The following is a 22,668-nucleotide window of genomic DNA, read 5'->3' on the forward strand; positions in this document are numbered from 1 at the left end:
AAACAAACAAACAAACAAACAAAAAAAAACCAAAACAAAAAAAACGTAAAAACCCAATTAATCTCGCACGCTCAGAGAAATGCACCCGACCCAGCCAGCCTGCAATCCCTGAACCTCAAATTTTACCGGAGCGTGCGGGCGGCGCAGCCATGATTGTACAGCGCGGGGGGGGGCTGTGTGTGTGTCCGTGCGTGGGCACGGGCGCGGGGCGCGCCGCCCCAGGGGGGGTGTGTGGCCGTGTGTCCCCCCCCGCCCCGATCCCCGCCCGGCTCCGCGCCGCCGTCCCCGGGGGGGGTGTCGGGCACCCTCCGCGCCCCTCGTGTGAAAGGGAGGGGAGGGGGGAGCGCGGAGGAGGAGGAGAGGAGGAGGAGGAGGAGGAGGGAGGAGTGTGTGCGTAGAGGGAGGCGGGGGGGAAGGAAACCCTCATGGAAGTATGAAGGAGATGGTGGGAGGCTGCTGTGTCTGTTCTGATGAGCGGGGCTGGGCGGAGAACCCGCTGGTGTACTGCGACGGGCACGGCTGCAATGTGGCGGTGCACCAAGGTAAGGCACCGCACCGCCCCGCACCGCGCCGCGCCGCGCCGGCCCGCCAGCGCCGGGCCCGGCCCCGCCGCCGGGAGACCCGCGGGTGGGGGCGCGAGGGGGGGCGGGGGGGGGGCTTTGTTTTCTCCCTATTGTTCAAAATAACGGTGTCGCCGCTGGCCTGGCTCGGCGGAGGAGGCGGGGGGGGAGCGGAGTTGGCCATCAGCTGCGCCCCGGGAGGGGGGGCACAAAGCTCCCGGGGCTCGGTACCGGGGGGGGCTCGTTATCAGGGGACCGATGGCCGCGTCCTTCCGCGGAGGGGCGGGGGGTCCGCCCGGGTGCCCCCCGGTGTCCCGGGAAGGGCGGGCCGCCCAGCCCCGGGCCGGGAGGAGGGCAGCGCCGGGCTGGGCAGAGCGGCAGCCGGCCGCGGGGGTCCGGTGCCGCCCGTGGGCCCGGGGAACCCCCGCCGGGGGCGGCCGCGGGGCCCGGAGCTGCCTCCGCCAAGGGCAGGGAGGAAGGCAGCCCTCCTCCTCCCAGAGATATGGGCTATTTGCATTTTAAATGACTTGGAGCACGCCCCTAGCACACGGCATGGACTGGAAAGTTTGTCCTCAGGTCTCTGAACAACAACAAAAATGTAAAATGCGTGTTTGCTGTCGTTCAAATCCAGCAGAAAGGCAGGGTGATTATCCTGGTTGGTTTGTTTTGAGGAACACGAAGGTTGCTGGCCTCATCTGGCGTGTCCATTTTTCCATCTGCTATTATGCTGTCCATCCACCAGCCCCTCGCCGGCCTGTCCGTACAGCCTCTCCCCGGTGCCTGGATGCACGCTCCCGTCTCCGGTGAACACGTCCCGCTCGGCCTGCCCGCCTGGCAGGCGCGGGGCTCCGGGTCTGGAGGCTGGGCTTTCGTTTGCTTTTTCTACGTTTGGTGTACCCGTGCTCGCCGCTTCGGCAAGAAGTTGCTTACAACCAGGTGACTGGCGGGGAGTTGAAACCAGTTAAAAGGAGGAAGCGAAGCTCGCGGGGGATTTCTCTTCATTCGGGTGTCTCCTGTCATCAGGCAGCCTCTCCAGGGCGGCTCTAAGCGACCCAGCAGGACGAGGGTCTCTCTGGAAGGACGCTTCTTTCTATTTAATATTGCTGGTGTAAGTCTACCATTCTTCCCTTTATTTGTCAAACCACACGCTGGAGAATAGGTTTCTTCATCGCTCTGGGTTTTTTTTTGGAGGGAGATAAAGGGCATTGGCATCCTTCCGCCCACTCCTAAGATCAGTGTAAACACTCTTGTTTGCTGGCCAGAAGAGTTTCAAATGTGCAATGCTGTTGGTTTTTAGGGTGCCTGTTTCCAGGCCCGCACAGGGAGGCTGGACGTGTTTGCCGTTTGCTGCGGCGGCGGGGCAGCGGGCGCGTGCCGTTGTTTCGGTAGAGTCGGGACGCGTTGGCGGAGTCTCAGAGCGGACAGTGGTTGGGAGTTTGGGAAACACAGCTGCTATTTAGGTCTTGTAAGAGTCCTTCAGGATACAGTAATTCATGAGACGCGTAGCAGTGTGTAGTGGATGTTCTTCGACCCTCTTTCTAAAGCCTGCTCACAGACCCAGCAGTAGTGGGGTGTTCTGGTAGGCTTTTCGTTCTTCAGTAGAAGCAAACCGCTCCAGGGGATCATCTGGGTCATCTAGTCTCATTCCGTGCAGTCACACACTGGGTTTGGTATCCGTTTGTACTGCTTGAATATCCACAAAACCAAAGTTACCTTTTGAAATGATTGTACAGTTAAATAAAGAACCCTGTGGGTTTCTTTAAACTTATGTGATAGCTGCACATTAGGGCTGATTCTTAAAAATATCGGTACCGTTTCTGTGACGGTGGTTAGAAATCATATCCTCCCAGTGAAAAATTTAAAATGTTAACAAAAACATCTGATTGCAAGTCTTATTTTCAACTCTGCCTTACTTGTGTTCTGAGTTTTTCCTTGTTTTCGTCCTTTCTGGAGCAGTGGGCATGGAAGCTCGCACTGGCTCCAGCTGAGTGCTTGCTTTTGGCCCCGAGCCCGCTGCTAAAGATGGACCCAAGGCAGGCTCCTCTGCCGTTGCTTTCATGTAGTTTCTATTTTCTTACGGGTACGCCTTGGCTCATCTTGCAGTCAGCTCTTTCGGTTTAACTCTACAGTTGCGTTCGTTTTCCTGGCTGATGTGGAATAACAGACATTAGAGAGACGGAGAGAACCTATTGCGGGCCCTGTCTGGTCCGTCCCCCAGGGAACATCACCGGATTGCTTCCAGCAGGATATTTTCAGATGCTTTGTCCAACCTAGTTTCAAGTGTCTCGAGTGACTGGGATTCCATTCCAACTGCCAGCTTGCATCTGAAGGTGGAATAAGGAAGATATCATTTCTTCTTTCTTATGCCCTCGTCTGAGATGCACAGCCTTACTTCTTACTGCTATCTTTACCAGCCGCTGTTGCTTTGCACCACCTGCGTGGTGGCCGAGAGCCCCTTCAGGGTCAGAAACGCTTCCTTCGGGACTCACAAAGACCACCCTTGGACGGTTAGAGGGAGAAGGTTGCTGAAGAAGGTGAACAGTCTTCAAGCAGCGTTGTCCCATCAGAGAAGGGAGCTAATTTTAGAGAAGCTGGAGCTGCAGCTTGCAGAGGGAGACCCCGAGGCCGTCAGCAGTGATGTAGAAAGCAGGAGGGACGCATGGTATAGCTGGATAAGAACAGCAGTTTTGTTGGGTTATCAGCTGGAGACTTGTATTAACACAGAACCTGTTCCCAGGAGCAGTCCTGAAAAGCCTGAAGCCTGATCCTGGAAGCATGCTGTGAAGGGCTGCCGCTGGGCGGGACCTACAGACTTGAGGGTGTGCAGGGTAAAGGAGTTTTGCTTGGTGTCTGTCTCTGAATTCTCACCGAGGTGATTTCCCTCACGATGCTGAGATTCTGTCTTTGTCCTAATTGTGATTAAGGTGCTTCATAGCCATCCACTTTGTAATTTTATATTTAGGTCACTAGGACACTTGAAAAGTTAAGGGGTGAGAAATTGCTCCATTCATGTTTGCCAGACCAGAATTAGACACAGTTTACGAAGCACTCCATTCCCACTTAGGACAGATTCTCATAGGAATCTGTCATACTGGACGTGAGCTTATTTGAAAACTTGAATACATGTATCACACTGGACCTCTTGCAAAAGGCTGTCTGTGGTTGCTGGGTATGGAAACTAGGAGGGGGAATAAAATGTGTTGTAGGTGTAATTTTTGTCTTTGTCACCTATCTCTGATCGATAACAGCTCTGTCAAAGTTTTATATATACCTGAGAAATCAAACAGTCGATTTAAAGATGGTCAAATGAACTCTCTTCATTTTTCTTCCAGCTTGCTATGGAATTGTTCAGGTTCCTACAGGACCCTGGTTCTGTCGTAAATGTGAATCTCAAGAGAGAGCCGCCCGGGTGGTGAGTACGAAGCACGCTTGTACCAACACTGAACAGGTCCGTTCCATGCCCTTCGTGTCTCTGCTGGAAGCAGTGTGGTCCTCTGGCAGAAGTGACAGAGCCTGGCATTTCAGCACTCCTGTGCTGGTAATCCCAGCTCTGCCTTTGTAACCTGCTGCGGCTTGTTTATACAGTAGGAATAATTGCATCAAACCATTTTGTACAGTGCTATCAGCCGTTTTGATGAAGATGCAACCAGAGGTGCTTTTAAGCAAGTTATCATGACAATTTTTTTTTAGTTTGGAGACCAATCTTCTAAAAAAATAATGGCATTCTTCTAGAAGCTGGTTTCCATGCTGCTTTTTCTGTTCAGCTCCTCAGGAAGTTTTGGAGCGGAGGGAAGTTGGCATCACCTGAGGTGCTGCTGTACTGTCAGAGTTATCCTGCTGACTGACAGGATGGATTGGCATTCGTATCTCGCAGCAACAGTCTCCTGCATAAAGTCTTCCCAGTTTGTAAAGCAGCAGAGAAAGTGACAGGAAGCTGGATCAGGGTTTAGTTTCGGTCTAAGTAGCAATTTAAGCAGTATAGAACACTTTACAAATGTTCTTAATTAATTCTGGCATTTCCCGGTGAGGCAGGGAAGTGGAAATAATCAGGCCAGGACTGCCTCTCAGGTTCGTCTGTGTGGCAGAGTTATTTATGCAGTGAAGGGGGCTGTGAGTTCGTAGCGCAGCAGCTACTCTGCAACAGCTTCCCATGCGAGCCCGTATCAGATCCGGGCGCAGCAGCCGGCTGCCCAGGCGCCGGGGCGCAGGTCTTCAACACGTTGGTTGTGCCCTGGTGCTGCTTTTCCCGTGCGGTAAATCCAAGATAGCTCCCCCCTTTGCCTCCTTAAAGATAGATTTAAATTGAACTTGGACTTTCCTCAAATATCGAAGGCCTCACTCAGCACAAACCATGTTTGTTAATGCCTGCGCTGCTTTCTGAACGGGTTTAGGTAAAATGTTCTAAGGTACACAGCTAGCGAAGCTGGTGTAGGTGACCTCTGAATCTGCGGGTCTGTGCAGCCCTGAGCAGATAGCGTGCTCCATCTCAGCTGGGCTCTGCTTGCTGCAGTACAAAAGTTTAATCTGTTTCACAGATGGGCGAAGAACTTGGCAAAGATGAGAGAATGGGGGAATTAGGTATCTGTACCATGCCTTCTACATTGGATTAACTCGTTCCTCATTGGAACGGGGAGTGTAAACAAGACCAGACCCTCAGACCTGAGCTCTTTTCCCATTGTAAGATGCTGCTTTTATGTGCACTGCAGTAAAGAAGATCAAATGTGTCTTTGAATGGTTCTACATCCTGCAGATAGTTTCATAGCAAAGAAAGGAATTTGGATTTCGTGGGGCTCCTTCCCCCCGCTCTCCCAGCCGTGCAGGCAGAGGGAAGTTCTTCAGCGTTAGCGACAATTCAGTGGGAGCTGTGGTGCTGCAGGTACACACAAGTCCTCCTCACCTGTGCTGGTTGCAAGGACCGTAACTTTTCACTTGCACGTTGTACACTTCAAACTGCCTCCGAGGTATCGGGGAAACAATATCCCCGCAGGTGGCTCCTGCTTTGACTCGCCCTCAGCCAAATCTGCTCGACAATGCGTGGTGGGCTTTGGTCATGCCATTCAGTCCTGTGGCATTCAGCCCTGCCACTATAATAACTGAGCAGCGATAATCTTCCTTCCTAAGCAGAGCTGGGGATGATTTCCTATCTAAATCCCTCACCTTTTCAGTTAAACACCAGCAGTCATAGCAACAGACACGCAGATGGGTAAATACTTAAAAAGAATCTGGTTCTTTGATGTAGGGAGCAGCATGATCAGAGTAAGGGAAATGAGTCAGGTCTTACGAGATCTGTGCATGGCTCTGTTGCTAAACCACTTTGAATGTGGGCTCCGTGGTCCAGCGAGGCTGGAGGGCATGGTTCCTCCACTGCCCCGGGGTTCCACTGCCCCTCTCCGTGCCTGGCTTTCCCCAGCTGTGAAAGGGGCACTATCGGCCTGCAGGCACTGCCCTCAGGATCTGGAAGGAGAGATGCTGCTGTTGGAGCACTAAATACCCTGCCAACAACAGCAGGGCAAATTGGTATTCGTATTTCTTTCATAATGACTGTGTGGCAAACTCCTTTGAAAAACAGCAATGTTTTTCTTCCCACACCTGCCGTTACGGAAGAATCTGTAAGCAGTTTACAAGCTTTGTCCGTACCAAACATAATTATTGGCGAAATATTTATACTTTTGCTTTGAAAAGGAGATATGGAGGCATGGAGACTATTGCACTCCTCAGTGAGTTTTTTAAAACATAGATCTCCAGATGTCTGTGGCTCTCCTTTGAGAAGATGGACTCCATCCCCTCTTTCAGCTTTGGAGAGCTCGGCAGCCCTAACTTAGTCGGCAGGTGTACTGGCTTGGCGGTAGACCCCGCAGTGAGAAGCCCCAGGGGGTCGGGAGCTCTAACCTTGCCCATCACAACCTGGTTTAAATCAGCCAGGCTCTGCTCTTTTCCCAGAGCTGAACTAGAAATCCCGGAGAGTGCCTCGGCCTGTGCAGGTTGAGTGAGAGGAAGAGGTACCGCTAATCCCAGCTCGTAACCCCTCCTCAGATGCTCAGGTCCCCGGAGGATGCTGTGGATGCTATTGTGCTTACAGTAAGCAACTGAAAGCCCATCCACTTTGTAATCAAATTGTCTGGGAAGCCCGGTGAGCTGCAATGGCCAGAGGGCACTCATGTGAGGGATCATGTGAAGGCTTTGGCTGTCATTTAGAGGCAGGGCTATTAAAAGTCTTGTGTGGGGCCGATGGAGCTGTTAACCCCTCTTGTTACAATCAGAGCTTTGCTAATCGCATGGTGGGAGAGCCGCTTTGATCTGGGGGGTGGAGGGGAGAGCGGAGGGGCCTTTTCAAGTGCAAATTTCTTATTACAGTGTCTCCCTTAACCCAGTTCTTTTTCTGTCTTGGCTCTGCCGGGCTTTCCATAGTAATTGTGAGAGCAGCTCTCCAGCCCGCAGCCCGGGCCTAACCAGGAGCAGTGAGAAACACCTCCTGTGACCGTCCAGCCGTGCTTCAGACCACGCTGCGGGGAAAGCGAGACGGGCTGCCGGCAACGGCACTGGTCTTTGTCCCCTCATCTCTTATTTATACGTTATCGCAGAGATTTTCTGCTTGCCAAAGGTGTCCCTTTGACAGCCCCGCACGTTTGGCTCCCAAGAAAGCGCTGGAGGATCGAGCTGAGCCTCCCTGCTGCCCGTGGTGTTGCAATCCTATTTATTGTGCCCTTCTGTCCAGGAGGTAAAACCTCAGCAGAGGAAACCTTGAGCTTGCTGGAGGAAAACCACCTCTGTGGAAGGTCCTCGGGGACTAGTTGGTGGCAGAGGCTTTTGCTCGTGGCTGATTATTGCTCAGTACATTGATGGTTTTCATGGAGCACCTGCCCCGTTACGCTCGCCAGAGCAGAGCGATCGCAGCGAAGCACGAGCAGGCGAGAGCCCCGGGTCCCGCACACTCAGAGCGGCACAGGCCACCGTCTCGCTTTGACACCAGGCACCTCATTTCAAAACTTTCTGACGGAGCACATTTTTTCTCAGAGAAACGGGGTTTTTTTTGGTGTTTTGTTTTGTTTTGTTTTTTTAACAAATCAGACGTTTTCACTGGGCAAGGAAAAGGGTTGCGCCTTGCAGGTTTTCAGGCCTTTTTTAAAGTCAAACAAAACAAAGAGCACATAGAAATTTTCCCTGAGTGGTGCCATGAGAAGACAACGACTGTTTTCGGGTGGCTGAGCCTGGGAGGAGCCCTCAGGGCTGGGAGCGCGTTCCCCATGTGTGGCAACGTTCCCCAAAACTGCCCCATCTCCCACCAATGCTTCTGAAGGGCGTTATGGCCGGGGGAGAGCCGTCCTGTGGCGATGAGCTGGCTGGAGGCCGATGGCAGCCAGGCCTGGCTGAAATTAGTCAGGGAGGAAAACGAGTGCAGGGCCTGGCCGTCCGCTGTGAGGCGAGGAGTGGCGCAGAGGACCGTGGCGCTGGGTTTGCCCAGCTCTCGCCATCCTGCCTGGCCAGACTCTCCGTGTCCCTTCGCCACCCCTTTGCCCGCCACGCATGGTGGGGGCGAGGTCGGTCCCGCCCCTGCCGTGAGGGAGACCCTTTGGTGAGTTTGGGGCTGCCCCTGGTGTGAGAGGACTTGCCTCCGATCAGCCTGTGGCTGCTGGCCTGCCGGTGGAGGAACCAGCATGTCTCCTCCTCACGGTTTCCCCAAAAGCATCCATTAGTGACTGGGCACGGATTGGGCCGCAGAGTCGCTCCCGTCCCTCACAGCCCATCATGGTGCTGGGCCTGCGGCCTCGTGCCTGGGACGATGGTGTCGAGAGAGCTTCCTCAGCCTCCCGGGCGGCAGGGACTCTCCAGTGCCGGCGTTCCCCTCACGCTGTCTCCATCACACCTCAGCCGCCCCCAAGGCTGGCTTTTGGCGAAAGCCGAGTGCCCACCGCTGGTCCTTGCCGTTGTGGCCGGACTCACCGTGTCCCCCCACGCCCTGCCAGCAAAAATGTCGTGACAGCCTCACCCACCTCTCATGGGACTGGAAAAAATATCACAAGAGAAAGAGAGAAGGAAGGAAGGAAAGAGGCAAAGATAGATAATGGCTTCTTTTTATTTGCCTTCTGCTCTCTGAGTCATGGTTTTCAGTTTTACTCCCCAACCGCAAAGACTAAAACTTCTTTTTTTAAAAAGCCCCGTGAAAGTCAAGGTTCGCTTGTAGCCCCGTGGCTCTTGGGCTGAGGCTTGAAACACGTTCTTGTCAGACAGGACGATATCGAGCTGTGTCAGAGTATCTCTTTGCACCCAAACCACTCTCAGCCCTTCTTCCACTTCCTCTCTTTGAAAGCAGCCCCATCTTTCATAACCATGTTGTAAATGAATCATCTCTTTTCTGGCCCCACGCCCCTGGGAGTTAGATTAAACTTGTTGTTTCTGCTTAATTTCAAGAGATGTGAACTGTGTCCCCACAAAGATGGAGCCCTGAAACGGACCGACAACGGAGGTGAGTACCTCTGCGCGGAGCCCAGTGTGTTGTGCGGAGCCTCCCGGGACTCAGCAGCTGTCCCGGGCTCAAAATAATTCATTTCTGAGCCTGTGTCACCAGGAGGGGAAGGCTGGAGGCTCCAGAGCAATGAAAGCACTCTGCCGTTTTCTGACAAAACTTCACTTTCTGAAGCCTCCACAGCGAGAAGGCCTTTCCCTAGGGTCTGGCTGGCGTCGAAGCACAGCCTCTGAGATGTGCAATTTGTTAAGTTTAACTGTGTAGGAATCAGTGCAGGATCTGGCGTTGTTTTCAGAAACGTGGAAGTTGCTGAGTTACTTGCTGCGTGCTTGCACAGCAGCAGAGTGATCCTCAGATTCACAGAGCCCCAGACTGGAGTCCCCAATCGAGAGCTGGGACCAGGACGTGGTTTTTCTCTGCAGGACTTATCTGCTCATCGTTGACACTTCTCAGCCTGAAGTGAAGTGCTGAGGAGTCTGATTTCAGTTGTCAGAGCTTGTAGCTATTGATGCTACTGGCTGTACAGATCAAACTTAATTTTTCTCAAAACCTTATTTTTCAGAAAGGCTTCTCTACCTACCTGCCACTTACCTTCATACAGAAAGAGTTAAGTTAGGCAAGTCCAGGATGTTTTGTAGAAGTGTCCTGGTTTTGGCTGGGATGGAGGTAATTTTCTTCCCGGCAGCTGCTGTGTTTTGGGTTTAGTATGGGATTTGGCATCTGAAGAGTGTTGATAATACAGTGATGTTATTAGTTGTTGCTAAAGAGATGAAGGGCTTTTTCAGCTTCCCAGGTTTCACTAATGTGCAGGTGCAGGAAGCTGGGAGGGGCCACTACAGCTGACCCAAACTGGCCAAAGAAAGTGTTCCATACCATAAATGTCATGCTTGGTGTATAAGTGAGGGTTGGCCAGCAGACAGCTGTCTTGCTCTCTTTCTCTCTCGGGTTCTGTTCTGTGATCGCTGCATGTGACAGGCTGTATCAATCATCAGGTGGTGATAAAGTGTGTATTTGTGTATTCTTATTATTAATTTCCTTTGCTGGCCTAGTAAATTGTCTTTTTCTCAACCCACAAGTTTTCCTTTCTTTCCAATTCTCTCCACATCATCCCGGGGAGGAGGAGGGTGAGCGAGCGGCTGTGTGGTACTCAATTGGTGACTGGGGTTAAACCACAACAAGAAGCATCTGCTAGAGCTGGTCATAAGTGCCAAGAGCCTTAGTGCAATAGCATGGGTATTGTGTTGGGGGATTGTTTTAGGATAACATAGCATCTTCTTCCAAACTTGTTCTTGCGTGGTTTGGTCAGGTCTGTGTAGACAGGCACAAGAAGTGTTACAGCCATGCTACTGTACCGAATACGTAGCCCGAGTACTTACAGTGCTGTATGATTCTGTAATCACGGAGTTTGGTTCTGCCTGCCCAGGTGAATCCATCCTAATTCTAGCTAAATCCTTCCAGGGCAGTAGCCATACACGTAGAGATCAGCCCCCAAAGGCCCCAAGGACCTCCAAACTTTCTCAGTTCTGTCCTGACAAGACGGATTTCAACGTACACACCTGATTTGGGAAGTGTCTTGGTGGATTTAGATTTTAATCTAACCTGACTTGCTCAAAGAGAGCCTTCTTTAGCCGTTGATATGAGACCATAAGGGGAGCTTTGTTTCTAGTGGCATGGGTCTACATGTCACACCTGTCCCATCAGCATCACGTACTGCTTGGGTGCTTTTCCTGGGCTTGGTTAGGTCTTCATCTATGGGTCTCAAGTCTCAAGAGGGTGCTTTTAAGAATGATAATCATTGTGCATTTGTTTTCCCAAAGAAATCTCTGCTTGCTTATTTAATTTGGAGGTAGTACCTGTCTCTCAGCCACAAAGGATTTTATTCCTATCCAAGTTACAACAAGCCGTATTTCAAATCTAACGTCTCACTTAAGTTGGCTCCCCTCCTCCACTCTTCCTTCTCTCCCTCCCGTGCTTGTCTGCAGCCCTGTCTGAGTTTGTCTTTTCTGGGTTGCCCCACGTGAATCTCTGCTCTCTGCCTCGTTTGCTTCCCCAGGGTGGGCCCACGTCGTCTGTGCTTTGTACATCCCAGAGGTGCAGTTTGCCAACGTGCTCACCATGGAGCCGATTGTCCTGCAATACGTTCCCCACGACCGCTTCAACAAGGTAAGGCCGTCTCTTTCTCCTGCTGCCCAGGTGTACTTGCCCTGCCTCGGCTTTTTGGGGTCATCTTATTCTGCCACATCTCCTGTCCAATTTATTTTAATTTCCAGGTACTCTGATTCTTTTAAAAATAATTAACAAAAGAAATCCCCATTCTTGCAAATAGCTTTTTGGTCCTCCATTTCTCTCTTCCCCAGCTCCCCGCAACTTGAGCAGTCTCTGCCTTGGAGTTGCCTGTTGGTCACTGTACGTTTTGATCTGACACAGTTGTTACTTGGGGAGAAAAAGAAGATGTGTGACTTTTGTGCATGCCACTGAGAAATAACTCAGAACTGTTGTCATAGGAGGGAGATAACTGGACACAGAGTTATGAGCTCTTGAAGGCTTTGTCTCCTGGTGAACAGTGAGAGTGAAGTAGACACTTTCCCTCTTTGAGTGAGCACTTTTCCTGTTCTTTGCAGACCTGCTACATCTGTGAAGAGCAGGGCAGGGAGAGCAAAGCAGCTTCGGGAGCATGCATGGCCTGTAACCGACACGGCTGCCGGCAAGCTTTCCATGTCACCTGGTGAGTTCCCCACAGCATCACTCCAAGAACAGCCCCAGCTCTTGGTTTTGCTGCTGTGGCGTTGAGGCTGCACCAAATGGGTGGTGTGGGGAGCTGGGCTCATCACTCTGGGTTTATTTTGTGCAAGCGGTGTCTCATCCGTGCTCGTTTGTGAGGAGAACTTCCCCAGGAAGGCTGAGGTTTCACCACTAAGCCTTCCCTGCTGAGAAGGCTGGGGATTTCCCTAAGACTGTGTGGAATCCAAGAAGAGAAGAGATGAGTCACAACCCAGGAATGTTCCTTCTCCAGCAGAGCACATGCGAGAGTATCATCTAGATGATGTGATTTTAAGGGCAGATATCCTCATGTACCCTCGCAGCCTGAAAACAACATTGCCCGTTAGTAGAACAGGGAGATTCCCAGCTTTACATGGATTCCTTGCTCATGATACATCTTTCGTTGGAATTGTTACCGGTCTCCCAGGCCTCCCTTAAGGAAAACAAAAATTGCAAGACAATCTGTTAGAAAAGTACTGACAATTTTGAAGATCTCGATATGAGTTTAAAATAGCCTGGGCTTTTTTCCCCTTCTTGCGTACCATTTGCCAAGCCTGTCCTAGGAAACATCAAGACCTTGCCTGGGTGTCCTGAGCTATTCTTTGCCCTTCGATGCTGTATGTGGTCTGGCTGCACAATTTGCTTTATCTCCTCCTCATTGCATGTATTTCAGTGCCCAGATGGCTGGCCTCTTGTGTGAAGAGGAAGTCCTAGAAGTCGACAATGTCAAATATTGTGGCTACTGCAAGTACCACTTCAATAAAATGGTGAGTTTCTTCATCTGTGCCGTGGAGCTTTGTGTCACATAAATGGCATCATCTTCATCCTAGATTGTATCTGTGCTCAGTAAGAAGTGCCAAGAACACATAAACAAGGTCTGCCGCCTGCTTCCCTTTTCAGCCGTTCAGTCAGAGTCACTTAGGAATAAAGATTAATTTGTATTTTGCATTTCTATAGCACATTTAAACCCGTTTTCAAAACGAGGAGTCGAATTCTTCCCCTCTGTTTTGGCTTCCCTGACCCACTCTGTATGGCTGAAAGGTAAATCCCAAGAAAGGAGAGCAGCCGTGGTGTGTGATGCTGCAGGGAGTTAGGGGTGTAGCTCGGGCACACTGGGCAGGAGGGCATAACACAGAATAGCCAGAACTTCTGCCCGAGGACAGAGGCAGCCCAGAAGAGACGTGGAGTCATTCACTGTTTGAGGGATAATTGGGGCAAAGGACTTCCCCCTGTTAATTGCAGTACCAAGAGGAAAGAGAGGAACCCTTTTCCTATTCTGCATAATGAGTAGACACCTGCTCTCCCTCCCAGCAAAAAGGCAACTCGATCGTTTCACTGCAGCTTTGTGTCTCAGTGGCTCCTTTGTTGCTGGCCTTTCCCACTTTCCTTCCTGTTATCAGTGCTGTCGCGTACAGTGAGCGATCCGCTGAGCTGCCCCTCAAAGTCGGACCGGAGGACGCCGTCCCTGCCCATCAGGTACCCTTGGTATCTGACACAGGGGTGGCTCTGTATCGAGTTTACTGATGCTGAGAGAGACAGCAGGACTTCTGCTAGTGCCCGGAGTCTAGAGCAGGGCATCCTCCCACACCCTGCTCACGGACACGGCTGCTCATCTGTTGGCTTATCTGAGCAACCTTGCTGCCACTATTTACATTGCTGTTTGCAGAACGGTCTCTTAGCAGCCGTGCCTTTCTTCTTACAAGTGTCAGTGTACCCAGGCCACCAAGAGCCAAGCATTTGGGGAGTTTGATCTACATGCTGTTTGTGAGCCTGCTAGTACGGGATCTGCTGTGGTCCCCATGTTAGGAACCAGGCTGAGCATCCAGTACAAAAAGAGTTTGGTCCTGCATGTGGAAGACAAGCCATTTACTGTCACTTTGCTCACTGTAACAGTGAAAGCTGGACTCTATAACAGTTTCCTCTCTCTCTCTTTATTTCTTTTTTTTTTCCTCCGGTTTTCCACCTCCTCTCCGCTTCCCCACTTACCTCAGAAGACCTCACGTCACTCTGGAGGTAGCTCCTTCATTGCTGGAAGAAGGAGTCGATCCGCATCCCCTGCCCAAGAGAAGCACGTGTCCCACCACGAAAGGCCAAAGAAGGTAAGATCTGCACGGAGTCTGTCAGTCCAGAGAGGCAGAGTCGTGTGGGGCGGAGGTGAGAAGGGGGAGAGTGTGCAGAGAGCACTGACAGCTCCTCAGGTGAGCCCTGAGTCCATAAGGAGTTCCACAGTCAGAGATCTGAATGGTGGCTGCATTTTTAAACAGGCCTCCAGAAATCTGTGTGCAAACAGAGCAGCAGAGCCGTGGGGCGTGGGAGGCCAAGTTGGTTGGCCAACTCTTCAGGTTGTGCAGAGGGGTCCTGGCAGAACATGCCTGTGAGGTACGCAATGTCCGCGTCCTGACTTGTGGCAGGTCCGCTTTGAGAATGACGTTGTGCTGGGGCTCCCAGCTACTGAGTTTGCGTGGAGGTGGTTTGGGCTGTGGTGTTAAACGCAGCAGCTTGAGAACATAAACTGGAAGTCGTTGTCCTCAGATCCCAGAGTCCAAGTTTTAAAGGACAAAAAGATACTGATCAGTAATCTGCACTGTGGCCAGCAGGTTAATTGTAGGCAGCAACAGTACTCGGTGTAAACTAGTTAGGTTTTTGTTAGCCAGCCACAGGGATTCCACTTGCTTCAAGTCTACCTGTGAAAATAGTTTGTCTTGTTAAACAGTTATTTAGAAGAACATCGCACCCCAGATCTGGCTGGTACGATAGTTACGTGTGTAACTGTGCTGGTTAAGAGGTACTCCTCAAAACCAGTGCAGTGTTACAGGACGTGTTAACAGCACACAGGGTTCATCATTAACCCGCTGACGCACGTGACGAATGCTCATGTTTCAAGGAAAAGCAGCAGTGCACATGTAAGGCAGAGTCCTGGCAGACTGCTGGGTTCTGACAGGGGTGCAGGTCCCCATGTGCAAGAGTCTGTACCGAAAGAAATGAGGAGGCCAGAGGTCTCTGAGACATTTGTTATTTATAACAATAAATAGCCCGAAAAGGCAGGACATGCAGATTTTGGGAGGATTCAGGTTCTAAGGCAGAGCAAGAAATCTTCCCTACCTCTTGGTACGGCTTTTGCAGTATCAGGAACCACAAGGTAGTACTGGCAGCCTTTGCCCCTCGTCTATCCAAAGCGGTGGGGCAGGATCTGGAGCAGAAATAACTTGTACAGGGATACTTTCAGTATGGTCAGATAGTTTTTGATATTTTATGGGCCATATCCTGGTTCCTGTTAGCAGAAATCCAGAATTATTCTGCCGAGCAACCTCTGGATACATTCCACTCTAGCCAAAATCCAAATTTGCCTTGTTGTGTAAACGCAACTGGTGGCATCCCTGCAAATCACAGTGCGGATCTTTTAAAGTCTCGCCATAGGTGCCTGGCTGTTTACTTCTTTTCTTGTTTGTTTTGGTCTGGTTGCAGTAGGCATCCTTACAATGTGTAAACAGTTTTGAATGGTAATGGTAGTGACCCAGATCCAGAAACAACCCGGTGACGCTCCGGTGGGTTATGTGGCCTGGCTCTGATGGATCTCAGCCGGGTCCCCTGGGGACAAGGGCATCCAGGCTTTCAGAAGCAGTATGGCCATCCGTTAAAACTGACTGACACCCTCCTGGCGTGCCCAGCTGAGCGGCCATAAATCCTGCGGGCAGGAAAGCCATCTCCTTCTTTATTTACAGAGGTTATCCCGCAATATCCAGTTTGAAACGCTGCCCGCCACGTCCATTACGTGTTTGGGAAGCTTGCCCAAACCGTACCTGATACCTGGGCAAACAAGGCAAACCTCGCTTGCAAAGTGGTGCCTGCCCTGCTGCCGACACCGAGCCAGTAAATTCCCTGCTGCCGACGCGGCTGAAGCGTTCGGGGAGTGTTTACTCCTCTTGTGTGCTCAGCTGCCGCGAGGAGAGGAGGAGGCGGGAGGGAGAAAGAGCATCTGTGCCGCGGCCGGGAGCGAGCGCTTGGCACAAGGTGAAGGGCTGCACTGGAACGTGCTATTTTTAGCCAGCGAGCAGGCAGAGGAGGGGGGAGAGGGCAGGATCGGGGTGATTGACGGCAGCTTTGGAGAGCTCAGCTGTGATTGTAACTGGCAGGCTGTGCGCATCCCAGGCTGGGGACTGGACGGGGGGTTTCTGTGTTTGCACAGCTTTTGGTGGCGGGGGGGGGGAGCGCAGCCACGTGCCTGGCAGGTAGGAGCAGCGGAGGTGCTGCTTCCCGGCTTCGGCTGGAAAGCAGGTCAGCGCCAGGGGGAGAGCGAAAACAGGAGGAACACGGATTTATTTATAGGCTTCTCAGTGGCGCTTGCCACTATTGTTAGCCTCTGGGTTCCTCGTAAACGTGCAGAGACTCCCTCTCGCTGCTGCCTCGCCGCTCTCCCGACGGCTCAGCGGGTTTGCCAGCAGCAGATGCGATGGAGGCCCCTTCCAGGGCCGCGACTGCGTGGCAGGGCCGCAGCGCAAGTGCAAAATCAGCTCCTTCGCTGAAAGAAGGGGAGTCAGCGCAGAAAGGGGGGCGAGGTGTGCAAAGCCGCCGAGATGGGCAGGGTAAGGCAGGCACTCTCGGCTCCCGGGGGTGCTGGGTCGTTTGCGGGTCTGGGAGCGGCTATGAAGTACAGGGAGGAAGGACGGGGTGGGTGCGGCGGTGTGGGAACACGGATCTTTGGAAGGGGTACCCAGAGAGGAGGTTGAACCATTTGTTCCCACATGGTTTTGGAGTACGTGACGAGCAGTGCGTGATCTAACAGCACATGTTTGAGAGGAACTGGGCGTGCTGCTGCGCTGGCCTGGAGTGGAACAGCTTTTCCTTGAGCCTGTCCAGCTGTGCAGCGGCTGGTCCCGTCCCCCGGCGCTGCAGGCGTTGCAGGGGAGCCCATCCCTCGGCGGCAGACCAAAGCGTGCCTGTGAGTCTCGGGTGCAGGTGCTCGCGGCTCTCCGCTCCAGAGGAGCTCGGTGCCTGACAGCTCCCTCCCAGGACAGGGCCGTGGCTGTTTACTTAGGCTTTACGCAGGAAAGCTCTGGCTGAGTTAATGACTAAGTGAGGGGCACAGGATTTAACCCAGTGGCTTCTGTAAGACAGCAGAGAGTCGGGATCTGGACTCCTAAGCCCTGCTGTAAAACAGTTCAGCATTTGTGAAGAGTCTTGTTCTCCGTGGAACAAGGGACGATTGTGATGTGGGACTGCAAGCCAGCGTCGGCATCCCCCGCCTCTTGCAGGCACAAATGATACCAGCCCAAGCATTCCCTTTTGTGCTGCCCTGAAAACGAGAAAGCTCCAGGCTCTAGCTTTTCCTCGGAACACACCAGGCCTTAGCAAAACCGGCCCCGTTTATTTCTTTGGGGTTGGTATTGCAATGTGTGTGCTCTGCCCTGTGGGAGCCTTTGCAGGGTTTGTTTGTTTAAAAAAAGAAAGAAGAAAGAGAAAGAAAACAATAGCTAAATACCAAGAAAATGCTGGATGACGCAGAGGGGTTGAATGAAGTACAGATGTTCTGTCACCTATATTGTCTGCATGAAACACAGAAAAAAAACTAGCATGCTCTGTGGAATGAAGTTTGTCACACCAGGAGCAGGCGGGAGCACATGCACGACAACGTTTTTAGGCAGATATCCCTTGGAGGGAGACACTCCTCCAGAGTTATCCTTGGTGAACACCTGGAAGCCATAAGCAAGCTCAGGGGACTTTTAATTTGGATGTGGGGCGTTGCTGTGAGAGGAGGGGTCCCTGCCCAGTGGCACAGGAAGGAGAGGCAGGGGCTTGGAGCAAATAACTCCCCTGTAGTTGTTCCTGGGGTCTGGGTACGCAGCCGGTTCTCCACAGCGATAACACACCTTTAGCTCCCGAAATGCTTCCCTAGCCACGGCGGGGGACACTGTGGGGGCAGAGGGACTGTCCCTGTCTCTTGTCCCTTTAGCACCAGCCAAAGCAGCGCACAAGCCCCTGGTCCCGCAGCGGCTGAGCAGACGCAGGGCAGAGCCGCCCTCCCCGCTGCTGTTGCCTGTCTAGAGCTGGTGCCAGAGGAGGAGACGCGCCAAGGACCCGGCCCGGCACACCTAGCACGCTGGAGAAGTTGTGCTGGGCTGAAACCTAGAGCCAGCGGGTCTGTGAGGGGCTTTGTGCTTGCGTTGGGCTGGCTGACGGAGGTCTGTCTCCTGGGATTTCGTGTGCACAGGCACTAAAGGCAAAGTGGACATTCTTTTCAAGTGGGATGCGAGTGGCTGCTTGCAAAACCAGCACAGGTTTTTTGGGAAGGAGCACTGCATTGAAATCTACTCAGATCCAGCTGCAGAAGCCTTGTTTTATAGCATCCTTGGCTGGCTTTCTGTGACCTCGTGTTGTGTGGGTGTCTATCCGCCCCCAGCAGATCCTTCCATTAGCAGGGAGGGGGTGCAGCGGTAAACTGAGAGCACGCAAAGCCCGGCGAGGGCTGGCTGTGTGTCCCCGTGTGAAAACCGTCATGCATTCAGAGTGCGTCCCAAGGCAAACCCCCAAAATCCCCAGCACGGCGAGGCTGCAGGCGGAGGCTTAGCGTCCCTCTGCCCGGCACTGCCTTCCTCCGCGCCGTGGCCGCCATGGCTGCAGCCCAGAGCCAGGCCTCCTCCTCCTCCTCAGCCTGAGGGAGTTCAGAGAGCCTGGGAAAGAGGGAGGGAGCACAGAGCCCCCTTGGCTCTTCCCAGCTCTTGCCTCCCTCCTTCCCCTGCCCAATCTACTTTTAATGATCCAATTGCTGGTGTCCAGCAGATTAGAAGAGGGGGCTCGGGGAAGGGGAGACAGCGGTGGGGGGAGCGAGAGGAGCTGTGCACAACCCTTTTTGGCAGCCAGAGATCCTTTTTCGTTCCTCCTGCACCAGGGAGCTCGAAGGGAGATTGTGTCGCCGGCACGCCCCCGATGCAGCCGCGCTCCCCCCGCCGCAGGCCTGCTCCGTGCCCGCATGCCAAGCCCCAGCTGCTCGGTCCCGCATGGAGAGGGTTTGTTTTCCATGAAGTTGGTTGCTGGGGGCAGGTTCGCGTTCCCTGCGGACCGCAGCTCGCCCAGCCAGCTAGCCTGCTGCCGGGAGCGCCGAGCGGCTGCGAGGTAGGGCTCGGCTTTTCCTTACAGATGGGATGGGGGTGTTGAATGGTTTCCCGCTCTCGCCGTGCGTCCGCTCTCCCTCCTCCTCCTCCTCCAGTGACTCCTGCTTCACGGCCCAGCCGGGCAGGTCTCTGTGGGCAGGCTGGGCTGTTGGTAGCGGCTCTGTTGTCTGTGAAGTTTCCTGGAAGGAGGGTTCGGAGAGAAGAGTGCTTCTGTGCCGGGAAAACAAAAGTGTTGGACACAGAAAAGCCAGGTGGGGTGAGGGCACCCGAAAGGCAGGCAGAGCGCTGCTTCCTCCCCGTGCCCTCGCCCTCCCCTCCCTTCGCGCCCTGCGGCTCGTGCAGGAAGCGTTTGGAGCCTTCCGGTTCCTGAAGAGAACCCACACGTTTAAAACCCTCTGGTGCGAGCTGCGGAGCGCTCCGGTTGTCTGAGGGTCTGCCAGCACAGGAAGGACAGCCAGGAGTGACTGAGCACCGCGGCCGTGGTGGTCTCTGTGGGCAGCCGTGGAACCTTCCCACCAGTGCCTTGGCCTGGGGCAGCCTGGCCCTTCCGCCAAGCGTCCGTGGGGTGATGGCGTTAGCGGTCCTGCCCGTTTAGCGCAAGGCACCGTGTTTCTCCAGTAACGCTGGAGAAGGTGTCGGACCCTGTTGCCTTTCTGAGTGCCCAAAAGTCAGAGAGCACCTGGAGGGTGGGCGATGGGCGCTACCGGTGCGCAAAGGCAGCGGGCAGCCCAGCCCCGCAGCGCTGAGGGGCTGCAGCCCCCGGAGCTCCCGGCGCCTGGTCCTGTGGGTTCCGCTCTGCCCGGGCAGGAGCGGCACCGCCTGGGGAAGAGGTGGGTGGGAGGGGAGAGGCGCTGGGTGAGCGGGCAGAGGAGCGAGGTGCGTCTGCGGGCACGGCCCAGGGCTGCGCGCGGGCCCCGGAACAGCAGCGCCCTTGAGCTCCGGTCGGGCTGCGGGGGTTCTGGTTCCAGTGCAGCCCTTTGAGCCGAGCACGAAGGCTGGTCTCTGCGGGACAGATTTTCTAAGTAGTTCTGAGCGCAGTTGCTCAGCACATGTAGTCAGGGCCAGATCTTCAAAAGAGCTCAATACCCAGTATTTAGCTTTTTGGAAAACCTGACCATTTATTCAAACATCTAAGTGGGAGCGGAGGCATTCCAGAAATCTGGTCCCCATTGTGCAGGCTGGGTCCTTGCTGAATATGTGCATATGTACGCACTCCTACACGGAACCGGGACTGCTCGGTTAGCTGCTGCGGGCTCCGCGCTGCCGATGCGAAGGGAGGCTTTTCAGGCAGCAGACAGGCAGGATTTTGAAGCTGCAGGATGCGAGTTTGGTGGTTGCCATCACAATGGAGCTGTGGGAGGGTTTATGGTTCACTGTGGTGACAGTCAGGACGGTTCTGCTTTTCCCCACGCATGTGCACGTGTGCGTGTGTAGGTGTGTAAGTTCATTGTCGTTAGCCAACACGGCTTGGCTCTGCCTTGCCTCATCCCAACCATGAAACATGGAATTAAACCGTCACAGCTGTCTCTCCAGCACTGTCTCTTACTCTCTCCTCTTCATGTAACTTCATGAGTGAAACACATTTAGGATTCCACGTCTGAAAATGAGAGAATAAGCTTTGCAATATCCAGAAAGTTTAAGGACCAGGGTTTCTGCAGTTATTTGGCAAAATGCATTGTAATGAGGTGTCTGGCTCCTGTTTTCCGTTTCTGGCTTCCATGAGCAGCGCTGGCAGCATCTGCAAGGAGGCAAGCGTGTGTCCGGGTGGGGTGGGGATCCCTGCCTTCTCTGTCTGAATTTTCGGCTTACTTTCTGTGAAATCTTAACAAGTCCTCTCATCCCGTGTGCCCTGGTTTCCCCGTTTGTAAAATGAGATGTAGATATTAAAAACCTCTCCTCAGCTCATTGAAACTCTGCTGTGTGCTATTACGTGAGTGCAAATAGTTGCTACGACCGGAATAATGAACAGTGGCGTGCACGTGGTGCGTGCAAGCTGCTTAACTAACTGGGCCACGGTTTCCCCATCTTCCTGCCCTGGAAGACCCATGAGACTTAGAGTTTATAGCATGAGAAGCCCCCAAGTATTTAAAACGTTATGAGATTTAGTAAAGATTTAATTTTAATTTGTCTTTCAGCACTTAGTCTGTAGAAGTCACGTTTTCAAGCTTTTCTTGTTCACTGCCAAAGCTGGAAATGTGTGTTAAAGAAAGGGGAAAAAAGAAAGCAGAGGTCCCTGTGAAGTACTGCCGCTCCGGGAGCAGAGGCTGTAACAGATACGCCAAAGCCCAGGAATCTTGCGACAGCAGGACGGATATTGGCGGTGTTGGCTGGGCACAGCGAGCGCAGGGAAGCTCTAGGCTGGATTTGCCTCCTTGTCTCACCAGCTCACACCGGTGAGAGCTGCTGTGGTGGCGTGGTTTGCACTGGCAGGGTCACTGGTGCCTGCGGCATGGGCCTCCTCAAGGGCAGGGAAAATTCAGCCAAACCCACGCTGGAAGGTGCTGATTCCTGGAGCGCTTTTGTTCCACTTCTGCTTCATGTTGTGCCTGCCTTCTCCAGCCTTCTCCTCATGCCCTGCCCCTCCTCCTGCCCCATTTTTTTCCCATTTAGTGTGTTGTTTCCTGAGCTAATTATCCCACTCTCTTCTCCTCCCCAAAATCACATCGTGGAGCTCGTATATTTGCTGCAATTGCATCTCCCCCTGACAGCGTCTCGTCTTTGGTGTGTGCTGGCGGCGGTAGCCCCAGGGCTTTGCCTTCGTGAGGAAGCGATCAGCGTCTTTCTGGAGAGTCAATGAGTTTTGATGTGACTGTTCTGTTCTGAACACACCTTCGGTCCAGACCGAGGACTTCAGCTTCTAGAATAAAACGCCCGTGCAAGGAAGGTGTACCGCAGTAGACATTCTTTCCCACAAAAAGGTCTCCGAGACAGGAGAGTGGATTTTTCTGAGCCCTGCGTCTCGGGCAGGTGTTTGTCTGCCAGCAGGTCTTGTGGTCCATGCACCAGTGACCACATTGGGAAGTTTGGAACCCAGCAGAAAAGTTTCTGCAGCCTCAGTAAAGAAGGCCACGTCTTTAGCTGACATCAGTAGCATGGAAAAGCTCCCGCAGTCAGCTGAGCGTGTCCCCGTGGGAGCATGCAGCTGAGGAGAACAGAGGAAGCAGAAGTGTGCTCTGGAGCATGCTCTTCCATCCAGCCATCCTGTATGCCAGCCTGAGCATCCTCGAGCCCCACTGACCTGAGGTCACACAGCCCTGTGTGTTCAGTCCTTTCGCTGAGAACATCGCACTTTCAGCGTAAAAATCCCGATAGTGCTGTATGAGAATGGCTTCCTTGGCTACAGCCCCTTTCCCAGGAGAATGTAAAATCAGGGCAGGCAGGACTCGGTGTTTCTCAGGCCATGATTTTTCCTTAGTTTGCAATTTGAAGAATCCTGTGTTTCGGAGGTTTTAGTGAGAGAAGAAACAGGATGAAGGAATCTAACTGAATAGTCTGTCCGCTGTTAGCAGAGATGGGCCCAGACCAGCTGCCTCTGTTGGGAGGGGAGACGCGGGGGCTCTCTGGGTTAGGTTCAGGCCCAGGCTCCGAGACCTCTGCTGACGAACCTCTTACCTGTGCACGTGCAACACGTGCTGAAATCCAGATTCTCCTGTTGGGTATACAGGGTGGGTCTGAGAAACCCCTGAGAGCGAGGGTAAGGGGCACAGGGTCCCTGTGGGGAAATAGCAAGAGGAGAGCTCAGGTTTCTTGAAATCAGCCAGGGCTTGTTAAGTCC

General features: G+C 53.1%; 1 protein-coding gene across 4 annotated transcripts in view; it reads left to right on the forward strand.

Annotated features, from left to right (window-relative positions):
- The first annotated feature begins 433 nt into the window (after positions 1–433).
- MLLT6 (MLLT6, PHD finger containing) overlaps positions 434–22,668 on the forward strand; it is a 45,990-nt gene continuing 23,755 nt past the window's right edge. Inside the window, exons 1-7 of one of the 4 annotated variants that reach the window (XM_086766914.1) lie at positions 434–542; positions 3,893–4,008; positions 8,970–9,024; positions 11,078–11,187; positions 11,646–11,749; positions 12,458–12,551; positions 13,776–13,883. In XM_086766914.1, coding sequence (XP_086623040.1) covers positions 434–542; positions 3,893–4,008; positions 8,970–9,024; positions 11,078–11,187; positions 11,646–11,749; positions 12,458–12,551; positions 13,776–13,883 — 696 coding nt within the window. The remainder of the gene's footprint in view (positions 543–3,892; positions 4,009–8,969; positions 9,025–11,077; positions 11,188–11,645; positions 11,750–12,457; positions 12,552–13,775; positions 13,884–22,668) is intronic. The other 3 variants (XM_086766915.1, XM_086766917.1, XM_086766918.1) reach the window with 3 other exon arrangements.

This window comes from Chlamydotis macqueenii, chromosome 25 (assembly GCF_036417535.1).
Source record: "Chlamydotis macqueenii isolate bChlMac1 chromosome 25, bChlMac1.mat, whole genome shotgun sequence".
NCBI lineage: Eukaryota > Metazoa > Chordata > Aves > Otidiformes > Otididae > Chlamydotis > Chlamydotis macqueenii.